Source organism: Pongo abelii, chromosome 3 (genome assembly GCF_028885655.2).
Source record: "Pongo abelii isolate AG06213 chromosome 3, NHGRI_mPonAbe1-v2.0_pri, whole genome shotgun sequence".
In the NCBI taxonomy this organism is placed as follows: domain Eukaryota; kingdom Metazoa; phylum Chordata; class Mammalia; order Primates; family Hominidae; genus Pongo; species Pongo abelii.
Window position 1 is genome coordinate 55,305,821 of NC_071988.2, and position 20,789 is coordinate 55,326,609.

Consider the following 20,789-nt stretch of genomic DNA (forward strand, 5'->3'; position numbering starts at 1 on the left):
AATTGTTAAAGGAAAAGGAATGATCAATCAATAGAAAGAAAATTAAGAGTGTCTGGGATGAGAATGAAGGTAGGAAATGAAGCTAGGCAGATAGAAAATTTTATCCTTAGCATTTCTGAGTTAAATAAAGTGACTAATGATGATAGCAGTAATAACCAACACATAATTTTCAAAATGTCTGATTCTATTAGAAGAGCTTATTTATTTTCTTAAAGTACTCATTTTAATTCTATAAAACACTGTGATGTGATACTATTATTATCTCCGACTTACAGATGAAGAAACTGAAGCAAAGAGTATACAGAATTTATCCACAATCATTCTACTAGTATGCAGTAGAGACAGAATTAATGATAGGGCAACCAACTGCAAGGTTTGCTCAGTACTATCTTAGTTTTAGCAGTAAATTTTTGCTTTCTGGGAAACCCTTCTCCAAGACATAAAAAGCCTCAGATTTCAGAGATGGATGCAGAATGTTGAAAGAAATGTACAAAATCCACAGGACCACCTAGAAAATGGAGGCTGCATGCCACAGTATTTTTAGTGCTGAATGGATGAAGCATCGATTATCCATTTTTCTTAATGGCTCCTGCAAGTTTTCTCCTGACTACTGATGTTGGTAATCAAGATTTGTGATCCTAACACCAGTTCATCCATTGTTGCATTACTCTAGATGATGTGACTTGAGTATTTAACTCACATGCATTGTGATCCTGAGCTCCTCTTTGATTTTGCCTGTGAATTAACTGTAGTGATTTGTATGAAAAATGAGTATGACTATAATACCAAAGCTAGCATGACAATACCGAAAAAAAAAAGGCTAAACAACTGTGTTACTTTAAAAATACATAGAACGATGCATGGATCTAGATTAGGGAGAAAATCAAAACAGAGTAGTGTACAATAAATAGAAATAAATTTGAGACTAGACAGAAGGTAATATGAATACACTTGTGGAGCCTACATCTCACAAGTTTAGGATGAGACAGGCAAGTTTTTGTAAGTCAATCAAAATCATTTTTTATCTCCTCCCACCCCCCAAAAAAATCAATGCTCTTTTGAAAATGGCAGTTGTCAAACTGGCTTGAATATACAATAAGAATAAACATTCATTATAATTTTGTTCTCTTGATTGCTCAACACACCTGAGTACAGTTACTTTTTTCTGATTCAAAGGTTGCAAGTAAAAAGTCCTGAGGGTAAACAAAAGGGGAAATTTTGAGGACCAATATGTTGACCTCTTAGAGTGTAGAGCTGATTTTGTCAGATCTTATTAATGATCATGGTGCTACAATATATCAAATGATACATTGAATCATGCCAGCAAAACCACGTTCCCTCTAGCTCTTCGTTTTGAATTCTAAAATAGAGTTTCAAATCATCTCCTTGATTTCTGTAAAGATTTTAATGAAACTTCAGATGACAAAAAAGATGTAGCATCTTGTCCAAATTTAAAGTAGACTCTACTCAACTATCTGCATATTTGACAGACTGTGCAAATGTAAATGTTGGAAAATTCCATTCAGCCTATAAATGTCTTATAAGAGAAAATGAACAGTTCTTACCTATTAAATGTCCTGTACATCTTTACACAATATTAATAAAAAGGCATGTGGTTTTCTTAGCTATGAAATTGCGGTTTTATAATGAAATTTTTTGGTCACTTTTCAGTTTCCCCAAAATGTGCAGAAGCACTTAATGAGCTTTTTGACTTTCTGGAAATGGGAGAAGATACGTGCTTTGAGACATATGCTGACAAGATGCCTATCATTGTGGCTGGCCATAAAAATATGTTAAAATATTGGCCTTCTGTAAAATTATATTTTCAAAGCATGGAGCAAAAAGAATGTTTCTCTTTGATTTTTAAATACATGACAGATGAGAACAAAGAAAAAGATTTCCATGAGACAGAAATGTAAATGATGTGTCTCTAAAACTGTTTAATGATCTCTAAAGAAGATGTAAGAAACCTAGAAAAAGATGAACTGACTCTACTTGAGTCGTTTGAAGTTCTGTGTAGTTTAGGACAAAAAGCCATAGAGTGAAAAAAGGACTCATTTTTAGGATTTAAGACTGTTTTCAAAAAATGTCACCAGAAAACGGCAGTCAAGTTAAACAGGAATTTCTCACTTATTTACTAAAAGCAGTAACTTGTTTAGAACCTGCTCTGGTTTGAATATGGCCCCCAAAGTTCTTAAGTTGGAAACTTAATCCTCAATGCAACTGTGTTGATAGGTAGGAACTTTTAAGAGGTGATTAGGTTATGAGGGCTCTGCCCTAATGAATGGATTAATATTGTTATCATGGGAGTGGGCAAGTTCGGCCTTCTCTTCCTCTCTTCCCCTCTTTAGCATCCTTATTCTCTTGCCCTTTGCCTTCTGACAAAAGTACCCTTGCCAGATTCTGGTGGCGTGCTCTTGGACTTCCTAGCCTCTAGAACTGTAAGAAATAAATATCTGTTTTTTATAAATTAACCAGTCTGTGATATTCTGTGATAGCAACACAAAATAGACTAAAACAGCACAATTTCATAAGGTAAAACTACGTGCTTTACAACTATTAATCCTGATAGTGTTTTAATTTATGTTGACATCCAATGTACTTGTAAGTGTTTAAAAATGATGGACATTTTGGACATAGACAACATATATAATGAATTCATAGATGCAAAGGACTTGATTGAAAGGCAGCTGGTCTACCAAAACAAGCATGTACATAAAAAGTGGATGGGTATTTTTGCAGAGCTGGGAACTAATTCCTACAAGTCTAAAAAGCTATTTAGTAAAGCTACACAGTAAAATCGAAAGCATTCCATGCTCAAACCTTTTTGTTGAGAGGATATTTGGCTTAATGTTATCACATTGGACTGACACAAGAAATCAATGTAATATGGACTTAATGAGGGCAGAATTGTGAGTCAAAGTAAATTTTACTTTTGACTGTATTCATTTTTGCCTCTATTAAAAAGAAAAGAAATGAAAGGCAAATATAAACATGCCATAGTTATTTTATTAAATAAAGGTAATATATGCTTAATTACTACATTGTACCTACCTTTTAAAAAAATTCTTATATTTACTTAAAAATGCACAATAATATAGCCTAAAAATTTAAATATCCAGTGAGGACTTAAAAAGCATTAAAACAAATGTCTGGATCAGAAGACAGAAAGAAACATTAAAAAGATTAAGACATTTTTTCACACTATTGGCCTTACTATTAACTAGCATTAAAGTACTATTAATTTTCATTGTTAAATAGTAATAACACATATGTGAATAATTATTTATGGTGTACTAAGCATATTTTTGGTCTTGCAGTGCTATTTCCCATTGGCTCTCTAAAAACTTGGTCACCCTAACTGGTAGCTAAATATTGCATGTTTTTAGCAACTTCATTAACAGTGGGAAGGTCCACAAATGCTTGCCTATATTTCCTTCTGTGACCAAATACAGGTGGCCCCAGATTTACAGTAGTTTGACTGATGATTTTTTGACTTTCCAATAGGTGTATGAGGACATAACCCTGTTGTAGATTGAGGAGCATCTGTATATTAAGCCTCTTAGAACAGGACAGAGCAAGGCTTTCATGGGTAAAAATGTCTTGACTATCCTTTGAATACAATGATTCAACCCAGAGATCTTGTTGAAACAGAGTTTTCTGGGCTCATTTCTAGCTCTAAATTTTCTTATTCTCTGATAAAATGGATAACTTCTCCTGTTTGTTTTCATTTGCACACACACACATACACACACACACACACACACACCCCTTTTGAAAGTACTTCTTAAAGGGGTTGGGTGATGTGGAGTGGGGTAGAACAGCTGAAGAGTAAGGAAAAGTAATCATAGAAATACCAGATATGAGTTACCCAGATATGTATATTTTTATCACTTTATCATTCTCACAGAGTCATTACCTTTGGCTTGAATGAAAAGAGAAATTCACCACAGTGAGAAAGAAAATTTTGAATCATAGATGAACAGAATTAGAATTAAAGGAGAAGGTAATTTTTTATATCTAGATTATAAAAACCATATAATAGACACTGCATGAGGCAAGAAATATTCAATAAAATGTTGGTAGATTCATTCTAAGAATATTTATTGGGTACCTATTATGTGCCAGGTACTGAATAAAACAGAATATAAGTATAAATATAAATATGTACATGTGCACATACACACACCCATGTCATTTTTATTTCATTTTCATTTGGTTTTCTTAGCTATAGCAATTTCAGAAAAAAAAAAGAATATTTATTAGGCTTTCTTTTTTACATACTCATGAATAAATGTATTGCATTTTAAGCAGAATGCGGATCTTCCAGATATTCTAGAGACAATTATTCAACAGGCTTAGTGACAATAATGTGAGATAATATAAAATTCAAAAAATAATTAACATCTTAAAAGTTCCATGAATTGGATTTTTAAATTAGCAAGTAACTACCTATAGGAGGTCCTTAAAGTGTATTATTTACATTGTAATGATACACAGAGTAAACTGGTAATCCCTTGAATTGTTCATATCAAGATAGGCAAAATGGTTTAGTTTAGCCATATTTTTGTTCAAATGCTTTTTTTTTTTTACTTTTTGTGAGTCGGAGTCTTGCTCAGTCGCCCAGGCTGGAGTGCAGTGGCGCGATCTCGGCTCACTGCAAGCTCCACCTCCTGGGTTCACGCCATTCTCCGGCCTCAGCCTCCGGAGTAGCTGGGACTACAGGTGCCTGCCACCAAGCCTGGCTAAGTTTTTTTGTATTTTTAGTAGAGATGGAGTTTCACCATGTTAGCCAGGATGGTCTCGATCTCCTGACCTCGTGATTCACCCATCTCAGCCTCCTAAAGTGCTGGGATTACAGGCGTGAGCCACCGTTCCCGGCCTCAAATGCTTTTAAAATCTTGTTTATACAATTTGTCATTATTGTCTATCTTATAAAGCTATATAGATAACTATTCTGGAAAACCTAGCCTAATTCCAGTAGAGTCTAGTAGTTTTGTAACTTTATCACTTTATTTACTAGAGATAGCCAAATGAAATAGGCTAGAAAAGGGCCAGGTACAGTGGCTCAAGCCGGTAATCCTAGCACTTTGGGAGGAAAAGGCGGGGGGATCGCTTGAGCCCAGGAATTCGAGACCAGCCTGGGCAACATGGCAAAACCCCATCTCTACAAAAAATACAAAAATTAGCCGGGCGTGGTGGTGGGTGCTTATAGTCCCAGCTACTTGGGAGGCTGAAGCGGGAGGGTCACCCAAGCCTGGGTCAAGCCTGTGGTGAACCATGATCATGCCACTGCACTCCAGCCTGAGTGAAAGAGTGAGATCCTGTCCAAAAAACTAATAGGCCAGAAAAAAAGAAAAATGATTACAGAAAGGTTGCTATGTTAAAGTAAAATTTTGTGATCTGGAACAAATAGAGTATAGTTAATAAACACCTCAACTTGTTCTTACCAAGAACAGTATACACAGTTGAAAATATTTTTTAGGATATTAGGATGGAAAGGTTTCTATGTTTCTTCTGCTTGGTTGATTGATTATACTTTCTTAAGCATGAATAAATTGGATGATTAGAACCATTACATTTAAATTTTTTTAAAATAATAATTCCTTCAGTTAAGCAATGCTAAAATCATTTCACAAATGAAGAAGAAAACAAATCAATGAAAAAGATTATTTATTTTTAGTACTGATTTATGATTGTACTTAAAACTAAATTTAGTGATACTGATACTGTGGGAATTCCCAATGTTCACATAACCAACATTTGAAAGAGTTGGGAAGTTATATGTAGTTATATCTTGCCACAAAGCTATTCTTAGACAATTTCATTATGAAAAAAACAGTCTGTCACTTCTAAACCCAAGGCAAAGCACTGGCCTAAACATTTCTCTTTCAGGAAAAGTTTACCTGATTAGATGTAGATAAAATCATTATTTTTATTAGAATCTCAATCATGTGTTTGTGCCTTGAGAGTTAACTACATCCAGGATGAAGAGCTTTAAAGGCTTTGAGAATAGTTAAATAGTGAATTAATAAGTCTTATTTCCAGAAAACTTTATAATTCTCAATATGATTCTTATATATTGTTATTCAATCCCTAAAATAATTGACAGACTGTTAGAAAAAATTGTGTTAGTCATATCTGATCAATTAATAACGGGAACAAGAAGTTCATATGATTTGTCTAAGAACAAAAAGGAATTACTTAAAACACTGGAATCAAAAACCTAAGCCTCCTGATTTTTAATTCTTATTCCTACTTTCCTGAATTATAAACTTGGGAAATAAAGAATTGTGATGACAATACCTTTTGTGATGCTATGGATTAAATGAGATAATCTACGTAGACATCAAAGGAATGATGTTCATCCTTATTATGAAAGGTCTTGAGACACTCTGGGCCCTTCTGAGAGTTGAAGTCTTCATCCAGTGTCCACATTTTAGGATCCCTTATGTACTTGATTACTTTTCTTCTTGCAAAACGTTTCTCACTAGAATTGCAGATGGACCTCTAGCTGCTATTTTTAGCCAATTTTATTTGCTGAAGATGAAATAGAACCTAAATAGTTTAAGTGTGAGGATCCAAGCTGTGCATGGGAGGATCACAGGATTCCTTCTGCTTAAAAGTTCTATTGTCCACTATTCATAATAGCAAATACATGGAATCAACCTAGTTGCCCATTAATGGTGGACAAGAAAAAGAAAAATGTGGTACATATACACTATAAAATACTATGCAGCCATAAAAAGAATAAAATCAAGTCCTTTGCAGCAACATGGATGGAACTGGAGGCCATTATTCTAAAAGACTTAATGCAGGAAGAGAAAACCAAACACTGCATGCTCTCTCTTACAAGTGGGAGATAAATATTGAGTACACATAAACACAAAAAAGAGAACAATGGACACCAGGGCCTTCTTGAGAGTGGAGGGTGGGAGAGGGGTGAGGATTGAATAACTACCTATCAGGTACTCTGTTGATTATCTGGGTGACAAAATTATCAGCACACTAAGACTCTGTGACATGCAATTTACCCATGTAACAAACCTTCACATGTACCCCCTGAACCTAAAATAAAAGTTGGAAAGGAAAAAAAAAAAGTCATAGTAAAATAAAAAAATAAACTCTGCCATAATCCAGAAAAAAACTCAAAGAAAGCATGTTACTAAATAATATAAAATTTATTGAAAAAATATATATTGCAAAATAAAAAAAATACAGCCTTATATCACGCTATCATAATTGTGTCTCTCGTTTTGCTTAAACAAACTGTCCTAGGAAATGACGTCACTTCCTCTAGGGTGTCTTCTCTGACTCTTCAACGTCCAGGTAAAGGTCTTTCCCATGTGTTTCCACAGCATCCTCTATAGTTGTGAGAACTATAACACATTTCTCAGAAGATGCTGATTTTGCTGATTAGTTGTCTATACTACTAAATAAACTGTAAGCTTTGCTTGTCACAAAGATAGTACTCAACTATTTGGGGAACAATAAAGGATGGATTGAGCACATTATAAATTTAAAAAATTAAAATCAGTAGAACAAAGTTTCCAAATACGTTCCCACAGATTCCTCTTAATTACAAAAAGTTCAATGTTTCTGTACAATGTAACTTTTTAACGAAGTGATCCAAATTCAGTAATACAAATGACTAAATTGATAGTAACTGGACATCTTGATGCAACGGGAAGGAGCTTCCCAGGAGCTCCGCCTGGGAGGCGGAGCTTGCAGTGAGCCGAGATTGTGCCACTGCACTCCAGCCTGGGCAACAGAGCCAGACTCCATCTCAAAACAGAACAAAACAAAACAAAAAAAACCACTAATCCATATTTTCAGGAAGTATGTACATCATTACATCATTTAGGATCTGCACATGGGCATGGCTGAAGTTTCCTTCTCAGTAAATATAAAACTGGTAAATGTAAAACATTAAATATGTTACGTATTTATAAAACAGGCCATGCTGCTCCTCTGCTCAAAACTCTCCTGTGGCTTTCCAGAGTGCTCAGAGTAAAACCCAAACCCAGAGTCCTTCCTATGTCCTACAAAGTCTTCTGTTCTAGACCCTCCGGCCTGTTCTGCTAACATACTCTCTCTCTTACTTTTTCTACTCCAACCACACTGTTCTCCTTGCAGCTCCTCAAACATTTCAAAATCTTCCTGGTTCAGGGTCTTGTTTTTGTTCCCTCTGTCTTTCTTTCCCCAGGTGATCTTCAAGGCCTACTCTCTCACTTCCTTCAGGACTCTGCTCCTAATACTGAACTTGGACACAAGAGGAAGATGTAAACAATAAAACAGCATACTAGCAAATAAATAATTTCAAATTTGAATAAGTGCATGAAGGAAATATATTATGACAAGAGTGTTCAGTGAGAAAACACCAAAAAATTATTGGTTCTAAAAGGTTAGCTTTTGGATAAAGTTAATATTCCAGATAATGTACTAAAATCTTACGTTTTTGAAACCAGTTTCTTTTCAAGAAATTTTTTATATTTTGAGGTACTCAACATCCAAATTATATAGTTTTTCCTTAAATAAATACATTAGTTAAAGTACTATTTATACTAAAGTATTATACTAAAGTATTGGCTATGATTTTTAATCTCCACCTCCACCTAAATCCCACCATACTATAGATAGCAAAATACAAAATAAGTGTAAGAACTAGGAATAGGATTGTGCAACCTTTAGCATCATAAATTCAATATTTTGTTTTCTAATAATAAAACTCTTTTCTTAAATTTTTAAAGTAACTTTTCTTTTTGGGCTTTAAAAAGTAAAAATATTCTTTTTGAAAAACAAAGACTTTCATGTTCAACTGTAGAGCCTTACAATGTTAAACTACCTACTGTTTTCTTCTAGCCTAGAAAAAGTTTAGCCATAAAATATTCAACACACAGAATTCATGGTATGGAATTAAAATGTTCCAAACTGTGACTGTTTTGAATCAATCCTACATTTAGAAAGAAATACAATGGCTTTAAACAACAAATCAAGGCCTATACTTGGAAGGAGGTGAAGTTGGGATGGGGTGATAAGATAATAGTAAGCTTTAAAAAAAATACAATCATCAAACTAAAGAAAGTGAAGTCTTTTAAAGATAATAAAGATCAATGTCAAGTTGAACTGACAGGAGAGAGTAGGCAGAGTTTTTGTATTATCTCCAAAGAATTATAATTTGACTAGAGAAAAGAGCTAGTAGTATAAATTATAAGACCATTTTCTGAGGCATTTGTTACGGTGCTCTACAAATCCACAGTAGAAATGTTAATTTAATTACTTTGAAACTTATGCTGCTGTAAATTAAAATATTCCCTCCACAAAGGGGGTTACAAAAGAGAATTACTACTAAGAGATGAATAGACATTTGGATTTAGTTTTTTAACGTTCTTCTAAACAACAGAGAAATCTGCAATTCCCAATAACGGAAGGCTTTAAAATATCATAAACACTATATCTCAGTTAAGTATACAATTACATTACCTACATTTTATAATGGTTACTTTTGTGTCTAAAAGAGAAGACAATCAAATGTTTCCTTAGACAGTAGAAGCAGAGGGAATTCAGCAGTTAACCAGCTGTGTTGCCACCTTGGGGTTTATGGTAGCAATTCAGAAAAGTTACAAGTAGATGAGACAGGCTCTTCTCACCTTTGGATGTTAGCATAATTGGGAATTCAGAGATAACCCTTACTTGGTTTAGCTCTCTGTTCCCACCCAAATCTCATCTTGATTTGGAATCCCCGTGTGTGGAGGGAGTGACCAGGTGGGAAGTGATTGGATCATGGGGGCAGTCTCCCCCATGCTGTTCTTGTGATAGTGAGGGAGTTCTCATGAGATGTGGTAGTTCAAAAGTGGCGGTTTTCCCTGCTCTCTCTCTCTTGCCACCTTGTGAAGAAAGTGCCTGCTTCCCCTTCACCTTCTGCCATGATTATAAGTTTCCTGAGGCCTCCCCAGGCATGTGAAACTGTGAGTCAATTAAATCTCTTTCCTTTATAAATTACCCAGTCTCAGTTATTCTTTATAGCAGTGTGAAAATGAACTAACACAATCCCTCACAGCAGTTGGTGTTGTGGTTTCTATTGAACGAAAGAAAGAAAGAAAGAAAAAGAAAAAACCCTTACCACATCAGCATTAATAAACTTACAACCAATTAGAAACAAGAATGAAGACAAAGCAAAACAAGACACTTTTTGAATATTTAAGAGGTCTTATACCATATAACATGGTTTTTCTTTAAATGAATTCTGTCCACTTGGTCAAAAAAAATTATTTTATATACCATACAAAGCACTGGGGTTGCAAGCAAGAAGAAAAGACATTCCCTAATAGGAGGAAGTCACAGTCTAGAGAAGACAAATACGTTTCAAGAGATGATTGTAATATAAAATGATGAGAGGTGCACAAAGTATTTTAGAAATACGTGAAAAGAAAGTTAACTTTTACTGAATACTCATTATGTGACAAGCACAGCTCCAAATCTCTAAATTTGCAGAACTGCAGCAATTTCTGAACACACAGATTAGAAATTAGTAACATTGTGAAACATTGAAAACAATAGTTTTTTTTTATAGAAAGCAAGAGGCAGAGTGTGTTTAATTGGCAGAAAGCATGTATGAAGGAAGGAAAACAAATGAAATAAAAGGATGCTATAGGATAATTTTACATTTGACTCACGAAAAGCTTCAACATTTTTCAAATTGTAATTAGTTATATTTTTCATAAATTTAAATATTTCAGAAATAATCAAAACAAAGCTTTAACTAGTTTTCCTTGTATCAACAGTAGTGTCCTTGTACAAAAAAAAAATTAATTTAGTTTTTCCTAGGGTCTTTGTCAATTCCAAATTGTAAACTACTACATAAATGTAACCTCCAGCCTGGGCAACAAGAGCAAAACTCTGTCTCAAATAAATAAATAAATAAATAAATAAATAAATAAATAAATAAATGTAACCAAGAGAGAAAAAAATGCACCATTAAATTAATAAGTAATCCTCTTTTATATAGAGAGATTACTTATACTTTGGCTATGCTTACTTATGGACTATGAGGTGACGAGGCATAACTACTCTTTTATGTAAAAGTTCTCACATAGCCAACTCTAATAATTGAGAGGTATAAAATGACAAACAGTCCTTTACACCAACAATAGACAAGCAGAGAACCAAATCATGAACGGACTCTCATTCAAAATCACTACAAAGAGGGTAAAATACCTAGGAAAATAGCTAACAAGGGATGTGAAGGATGTCTTCAAGGAGAACTACAAATCACTGCTCAAAGAAATAAGAGAGGACATAAACAAATGGAAAAACATTCCATCTTCATAGATAGGACGAATCAATATTGTGAAAATAACCGTACTTCCCAAAGTAGTGTTTAGATTCAATGACATTCCCATCAAACTACCATTGACTTTCTTCAAAGAATTAGAAAAAACTATTTTAAATTTCATATGGAATCAAAGAAGACCCCGTATAGCCAAGACAATCCTAAGCAAAAAGAATGAAGCTGGAGGCATCATGTTACCTGACTTCAAACTATACTAAAAGACTACCATAACCAAAAAAGCATGGTACTGATACCAAAACAGGCATATAGACCAATGGAACAGAACAGAGACCTCAGAAATCTACAACCTTCTGACCTTTGACAAACCTGACAAAAACAAACAATGGGGAAAGGATCTCCTATTCAATAAATGGTGCTGGGAAAACTGACTAGCCATGTGCAGAAAACTGAGACTGGATCCCTTCCTTATACCTTATACAAAAATTAATTCAAGATGGATTAAAGACTTAAACATAAAACCCCAAACCACAAAAACCCCAGAAGCAAACCTAGGCAATACCGTTTGGGACATAAGCATGGGCAAAGACTTCATGATGAAAATACCAAAAGCAATTGCAACAAAAGCCACAGTTGACAAATGAGATCTAATTAAACGAAAGAGCTTCTGCACAGCAAAATAAACAATCATCAGTGTGAACAGGCGACCCAGAGTTTAGGAGAGAAATTTTGCAATCTACCCATCTGACAAGAGTCTAATATCCAGAATTTACATGGAACTTAAACAAATTTACAAGAAAAAAACAAACAACCCCATCCAAAAGTGAGTGAAGAATATGAACAGACATTTCTCCAAAGAAGACATTTACACAGCCAACATACATAGGAAAAAAAGTTCAACATCACTAATCATTAGAGAAATACAAATTAAAACCACAATGACATAGCATCTCATGCCAGTTGGAATGGCAATTATTAAAAAGTCAAGAAACAGCAGAGATGCTGGCAAGGCTGTGGAGCAATAGGAACACTTTTACGCTATTGGTGGGAATGTAAATTAGTTCAACCATTGTGGAAGACAGTATGGCAATTCCTCAAGGATCGAGAACCAGAAATACTATTTGACCCACCAATCCCACTACTGGGTATATACCCAAAGGAATATAAATCATTCTACTATAAAGATACATGCACATGTATGTTTACTGAAGTACTATTTACAATAGCAAAATTATGAAACCAAACCAGTTGCCCGCCAATGATAGACTGGATAAAGAAAATGTGGTACATATACACAATGAAATACTATGCGGCTATAAAAAAGATTGAGGTCATGTCCTTTGCAGGGACATGGATGAAGCTGGAATACATCATCCTCAACAAACTAACACAGAAACAGAAAACCAAACACTGCATGTTCTCACTCATAAGTAGGAGTTGAATAATGAGAACACAGGGAGACAGGGAGGGGAACAACACACACCAGGCCCTGTTGCGGGATGGAGGGTGAGGGGAGGGAACTTAGATGACGGGTCAATAGGTACAGAAAACTACCATGGCACAAATATACCTATGTAACAAATCTGCACATTCTGCACATGAATCCTGGAACTTAAAGTAAAATAAATAATAATAATAATTGAGAGGTGTTTCTTTATTGAAATGACTTCCCTGCAGCAGAAATTCATCACTAATTAGTTCAAATTAGTTTTTGTATTTAACTGTCATGTACTCAAAGAAAAATCATTTCAAAGTACATTTGATCTTTGATATGGGATAGCTACAATGAATGAAAGTATATGTATCTTAATTAATTTAGTAAGCATTCATTATTATGTAGTTTAATCTGTTTAAGTTATTATGTTCTAAAGTTTGAAGAACATATCTGAGGTACAAGTAATCAGTAAATCCAATTTAAAGTATATTTACAATGTTTTTACTACTGTCTAGTTTGAAAACTAAGGACTAGATCACTGAAAAATAGTTACTCAGTATTGTCTTATTCAGACCTCTGGTGCTAAAGTGAAAGTTGTGAACAAATAATCAAAATAGGAAAAAATTAAAATTTAGAAACAAAACAAAAAGCACCTACCTACCCTAACCCACTATCCTCTACTCTATAGAACAAAATGTAACATTAGTGAAAATGTAGAAAAGCTTCAGTGCTCCTATTTAATTTTCTAAGCAACGTTCAGCTGGAATCATGCCATTTACTTTTATTGTCTGCCTGAGGGGACCTAGCTGAAATCTCTCTGAGCACCCCAGTCAACAGTCAGCCTTGACACAACCTTCCCTTGATAAACTATAAATTCTCTGAGGCCAGGGACCTGGTTTGCCTTACTCCCTCTATATTTTGTGGAGATGGGGTAATCTAAAATTTTAAATAGGGTAGCAAGGAAAGCCTCATTGAGAAGGTAATATTTGAGCAAAGACTTGAAAGAGATGAGGAATCTTGACAAGCGCTATCTTTGCGGCGGTGGGATGGGGAGTGTTGAGAAGAGAAAGACACTTAGGTCTAACTAGGACACATCTGATGTTTTTGTGGAAAGGCAAGGAGGCCAGTGGCTAGAGCAGGTGAGCAAGGGGAACAGTGGTAGGAGAGGATGTCGAGAGATGCTAATGGGTGCCAAGATTTGAGATTTTGCTCTTACTGAGATAAGGAGTCATTAGAGATTGAATCAAAGGTATGAAGTGCCTGATTTGCATTTTAAAGGGTTTGGGGAATAAATTTGAGGAGTGACATGATCTAACTCACATTTTAAAAGTATCCCTCTGGCAACTATGTTGAAAATTAAATTAAGAGAAACAAAGAGGGAAACAGACAGCAGTTAAGGGGCTATAGCAAACAAGCAGAGGAGAGATGATAGAGGTTTGAACCTAGGTGGTAGGGATGATGTTGAGAAGAGGTCAAATTCTGGATCTGGCAGGAGATGCTGATGGGATTGAGTGTGCAGTGTGAATGAAAATAAACAAAAAGTGATGCATGCTTTAGGACAAGAGCATCTGAAAGAACAGAGTAGCCTTAGAAGACTTAGATGAGAGAATATCATAAGTATATAGTTCTAGAATAGCTATATCAAGCCACTGGTGCAATCTGAGTCTGGAATTTAAAAATGGAGATAGAAATATGTGAGAGTCATGAGATGAGGTATACAGCCATATGACTGCATGACATCTCCGAGGGAGAAGGGCAGGTATATAGGATTATGCTCAGGACCAGAATGACAATGAGAGGTCAAGCAGATGAGGAGAAAACAGTAAAATACACTAAAAAGGACAAGTTGCTGAGAAAGGAAAGAAACTAGGGAGTGGTGTACCCAAGGCAAAGTGAAGAAGGTGTTGCAACAATGTGGCCAACTCAAAGTGTCCACACATTAACTTATGAAATACATCTGATCTTTATAACAGGATACTTCTTTGATAAGCCCTCTCTGAGGACTCCTGGCTCACACAGATAATTTTCCCCTATGTCTCTAAATCACAGGGCAGGCCTTGGTTATAATTCTTATAAAATTATCACTCTAGCTGCAGTTTCTCTTCTGTGTCCTTCTTCCCTACAGCCACTTTTCTAAAAATATGAGTTTTTTGAGGGCCTGAAGTTTCCACTGGAATCCTTGGAATCCAGTGATACATCTGACAATTAGGAAGGAGGAAGTTACATTTATTCAGAGCCTACTGTGTATTAGGCAATGTGTAAATATCTTCATGATGTTTATCTTAACTTAGGTAATCAAAAATGTGGATAAAAGAATAAAGAAAGGGTTGCCTGAACACATATGACAAATAAAAGCAATTCAGTGCATTGGGAGAGCTCTGGAGTGGAGAAGGATACATCAGGATACCACAGCTTGATGCCAATAGCTATCAAGATTATTGAGCGAACTCTTCTTGCACTCTTTCCAAATTCCTCAAACAAAATTCTCCAATATAATTTTGTTTCCTTTACAGATTTTCCTGTAGAGTTAGAAACTGACAACTAGAAGACATAAATATCTGTTCCAACTGGCTGCTGTACTTCTGTGTATTAATAAATTAATGTTCTGTTTGAAACATTAGTCTAAGGTAAGTTTGGTTAGTGTGTTTCTTTTTGAAACTCTAGAGATGATCAGTCTCCTTGTTTTCTGTTTTTCATTGATCGCTAGCATTCCAAAATCATGTTGTGGGATCAAAATGGGGCTGATGCAGACAATCACAAGAGATTATGATATAAGAATTCCAGGACACACATGCTTTGTGATTGACTGCTAAGGGAAAATATTGATTTCCATTTATTTTATCTCTTGTTGACACACAATAGTGGTCACGGTCATGACTGTTATACAATGGATTGGGGAAAGGTTGTTAGGCAATGAACTGAGCATAAAATGATATTTTATTGCTGCCTCAAATTTTATTCATTTTTCTGAGTCTGAGTTTATTACCTGGGCTAAAATGTAGAATCTCGGAGCCAGAGTAACACAATCCAGATTTAAATCTCTTATTTGTTAATATATAGCCAATCTTGCTTAGATGTATCAATTTGTGATGCTCTGACAAAATAGAGTTTGTAGTCCTTCAAACATCAAAATTTAAACTGTGCTGACACAGGTAAGGTAATTTTACGTTTAAGCTGCTAATTGAGCATGAATTTGCTCTCCCTCTGGTATACCTGCACCATCTCTCTCTAAATTTGAGTCAATAAAATTTTAGATGAAATTTTTTTTTTTCTTTTGAGACAGGGTCTCACTCTGTTGCCCAGGCTATAGTGCAGTGGCACAATCACAGCTCACTGCACCCTCAACCTCCCAGGCTCAAGCAATCCTCCCACCTCAACCTCCCTAGTAGCTGGGACTACAAGGGCATGCCACCACACCTGACTAATTTTGGTGTTTTTTAAATAGAGATGAGGTTTCACTATGTTGCCCAGGCTGGTCTTGAACTCCTGAGCTCAAGTGATCTGCCCGCCTCAGCCTCCCAAAGTGCTGAGATTACAGGCTGTAAGCCACCATGCCTGGTCTGGATGAAATTATTTGGATCAATAACTTACGGTAGCTAAAAATTTTGCCATCATTTTTACTTTGTAAAATGTAAAGGACATTAATACTTTCCCTATTTTTACTGACTGCAGGAAGAAGAGAATGTACATGCATATAGCTTTTCTATCGACCTCTATAACCAAGGTAATAAGCCATTTATATTTTTGTATCCTAGTATATCTGAAATATAAATCTTCTTCATGACTACTACAACAGCCCTTGTCTACGCCCTAGACACCCTTTACCAGGACTTATTGAAATAACTGTCACACTACAACCAGTCTAATCATTTTGTTTGTTTGTTTTGTTTGTTTGTGACACAGTCTTGCTTGGTCACTCAAACTGGAGTTGCAGTGGTTGATCTCAGCTCACTGCAACCTCTGCTTCCTGGGCTCAAGTGATCCTCCCACCACAGCCTCCTGAGTAGCTGGGACTACAGGCATGCACCATCATGCCCAGCTAATTTTTGTATTTTTAGTGGAGACGGAGTTTTGCCATGTTGCCGAGGCTGGTCTCAAACTCCTGACCTGAAGTAATCCACCCACCTCAGCCTCCCGAAGTACTGGGATTACTTGCATGAGCCACCACGCCCAGCCAGTCTAATCTAAAGTTGAAATCTAATTGAAATCTATCATCCACATAGAATTGGGAATAATCTGTCTAAAATTGCAACGTAAACTGGTGCTATTATTGTTTAGAGATCTAGCAATCGTTTCTTAGTTGCCCATGGAATCGCAGCAAAGATCCATATCACAGGTATACCCCGAGACCCTGGAAAGAGAGCCCCCAACCCTGGGCCTCCTACTTTTGAAGGGGTTGGGTAAACCACTGACTGTGAGCCAGGAGTCGGCTCTCCTGACACTGCCATGTACAGGTGCAGAACTCTGGGGATTCTGAGAATCCTAAATTCAGATTGTGTGTCTTCGGTGATTATGAAGCTATATTTTGTTAAGTCAGGTTATATTTCATTTTTCTCAGCTTTATGTATTACTTGTAAATATTTAGACATGTAGGATATTGAGACTCCTACTCTGAGACTGCAGATGTTAAGCCCATCTAAATTTCCACTTTGTCCTGATTCAAGCACAAGAGATGGAAATAAATAAATAAGTAAAAGTAAAAAATAAAATTTTATATTATACCCTTCATGGCCACAGTCCTAATAAGTTTTCAGTTCACCTCCAGTTTCTAACTACAGTGAAAGCTGGTCAAGTGAATTGGGTTATTCTTGCTATACCAACTGAAACAGAGGCAAAAGACAGGAAAGAAAGCATTCAGGGCACAAAACATGGCTCCAAGAATGGAATTCACTGTAAGCCTCCATGCTGAAACTGCCTGTTGTAACCTGAAACCAGTTTTATCCAATAGCTACTGAAACAACCTCCTTTGACTCCAAGACACATCGCCTGTCACTCACCAATCAGAGCTTGCCAGCTTTCCACACTTTACTAGTGCCAATGAACTTTCTGGGAAGACAATATGTAACACTTCTTCTTTTTATGAAATCTCCAACCCTCTTTTTGTTCTTCAGGCATAAGGAAGACCACCCAGTCTGTGTGTATACCCTGAACTGCAATTCTTGCTTCCCCAATCAAATCTTAAATTTAGATATTTGTTTCTGTTTTTATTTTGACTTAAACACTAGCCTTGTTATACTTATCGTGTATTACTTCTAAACTCTTTTACCATGCTCTATACACCACGATATATAACATCTTCATGTTTTCGCTCTTGCTGTTTTCTCTGATTGAAATGTTCTTCACAACTTTTCTGGCTAATACATTAATCTCTTAATATACAGCTTTTAAATCTCTAAGAACTTCTCCAGACTTTTATTATACTTATTCAATTTTCCCACAGTACCCTGTTCAAACTTCATTCTTATCACTACCTTATTAACTATATAGCTGTTTTTTTCTGTCTCATCTGAAAAGAAAACCTGTAAACTTTTGAAGGCAGTGTTCATATCTTATTCATTATTATTACACTACTAACACATATGTGCTGAACTGAACAGTATGGTTAAAAATACATGTTATTTCACATTTTATTGAACTTACAAAGGCAATTGTTTTGAAAATACTATTTACCAGTTACTAAAGTTGAAAGCTAAGTAGTGTTAGTTAAATAGTGAAAAATTTTAATGAATTGTATGAAAGAATGTTCGATCTTTGCAAAAGCCATTCCAGGGTTTTAAGTACTCATTTTCTTTCCACAATGAAATATGTACCAGATAATTATAGCAGAGGTATTATAATATAAAATGCTATGAAAACTAAGCTTTAACTTTTGCATAAAGTGTTGAAGCTATGAGTGCTTTTCCCTACCAAAGCAAAATACCAATGCTAGTTCTAAAGACAAATAATTTTGTATATATTATACAAGATTAATAATCTTAAAGACTAATGCATATGCAATTGTATTTAACTTATAAAGACATTTTAAAAAACTAAGAAGTTATATTTTAAGATTTTTTTTTTTATTTGAGACAGACTCTCGCTCTGTCTCCCATGCTGGAGTGCACTGGTGCGATCTCGGCTCACTGCAACCTCTGCCTCCCTGGTTCAAGTGATCCTCCTGCTTCAGCCTCCCGAGTAGCTGGGATTACAAGCATGCACCAATGCTCAGCTAATTTTTGTATTTTTTAGTAGAGAGGGGTTTTGCCATGTCGGTCAGTCTGGTCTCTAACTCCTGACCTTGAATGATCCTCCCGTCTTGGCCTCTCAAAGTGCTGGGATTACAGGCATAAGCCACCATGCCTGGCCTATTTTAAGATTTTAAATGTAATTATCTATTTAGTTTATGACATGCAATATTTAGGAAAAAATGTATTATTTTTGTTGAGCATCTTGTTTGTAAGTTCAAAAATTAAATTTTTAATGCCACATAATGTATATAATTTATTAATTGCCTTCTTCCAAATACAACAATTGGTTGAACCCAACATGGAATCTGAGTCAGCCTCAGTTCTTAACCATTGTGATGAGGAAAGCAAGATATTTGCATTCTCAAACATCTCTGGCCATGAAGTATCTTGCTTGAAATAAAAACTGAAGTTTTCAACCCCATACATTTCTACAGGTTGAGTATTAGTATTACTCCGTGTTAGCAATAATCTTACCGACTACTGATGCACTGACCTGCTTAGCGTTTTGTTTTTTTTTCTGAGTTTCCTGACCTAGGCCTCCTAAAATCTGATAGTTACTGCATTTCTAGCCTTCACTGTTAGTCTGCTTGAGTTGGTCTCCTGAAACCCTGTCAGCCTTCTCTTCCCTTGCAAACTCATAGACTCCATCTCACAACCCTCTATACATATGAAAGCTAGTCACACTGGGAGGAAATTGATGCAGCCATGTTTCTGACTTTGGAAACTACCTATCATCTGGATTTTTCCTTAGAGTAGTGTCTTCTTGCATGGGCAGAACCCATTTCCTTATGTTAGGGTATGCCAAGTCCTTTGCACTACCATGCTCTGGGTATTGTGCTTGAGGGTTGCTTTCCCAAGAGTCAGTTTGACTGTATTTAACCTATGCGTAGCTCTTTACTCTTCCACCTCCCAAGTCCCAGCTTTCTACACCAACCCCACTGGTCTTTGGTCCTGGGGTCCTATCTTACCCTGTTCATGAGGTTATGGTCTGACATTTATTATACAAAATAACAGGGAGACTAGGGGAAGTTTATTAAGCAAACTTCAATTTTATGAACTATATTGATAATAGGAAAAGAGATAACAAGTTCTTTGAATCATCCACAGGATATGGTTTGAACATCAGAGAGTTCCTTAATAGAATTACTATGAAAGTAGAAAAACATTGAAATACTATAGCCCATATAGTTAGGACTATTTACAGTTAGTGACCATATTATATACTAAAACATTTTCATTGTATGGTATATATCTTACCTTAACTTCCACATGTGCCATCAGTACTGCAAAATTTGTTAGGTGGTTACAAGAGCATGTAGTATGTGTCTTATTTGTTGTCAGGAGCCGACAGCCTTGTGTTGACCAATAACCTGTCATTGTACGCTTGGAGTAGCTCCAAAATGAACAGTTAGGGTTGAAATTTTCCTCTGACTGCTACAGGGGAAAAAAAAATCCATAAAATCAACAACTACTTTATGATCATGTAAATTACGTTGGCATTTTCTTTACATATAATACAACTTCGTATTCTGTTCCAATTTTTTAGAGATGTCTACCAATGTTTTCATAAGCTGACCTCAACAATTCTAAGTGAAACTGAATATATGCTATTGTTTGTTCCCTCTGACTAGAGAGGAGTGCACTACCTTTTTAAATTAACACTAAAATAATATACTAGTATCAATGTTTCAAAATCACACTAATTAATACACATTGCAAAATAAAGAGGTTAATTGCTCTTAACAACAAACATCTGAAAGGATGACCTTTAGAAATCTTTGTTGAATTTACAACCTCAATCTTTGTATATATGCAAAAATATATCTTCACGTGGACA

The 20,789-nt window shown here is 35.6% G+C and overlaps 1 protein-coding gene across 50 annotated transcripts in view; it reads right to left on the reverse strand.

Annotated features, from left to right (window-relative positions):
* ADGRL3 (adhesion G protein-coupled receptor L3) overlaps positions 1-20,789 on the reverse strand; it is an 858,853-nt gene that overhangs the window by 106,653 nt on the left and 731,411 nt on the right. For all 50 annotated transcript variants that reach the window (XM_063723430.1, XM_063723427.1, XM_063723423.1 and 47 more), the window contains one exon: positions 20,210-20,386. In XM_063723430.1, coding sequence (XP_063579500.1) covers positions 20,210-20,386 — 177 coding nt within the window. The remainder of the gene's footprint in view (positions 1-20,209; positions 20,387-20,789) is intronic.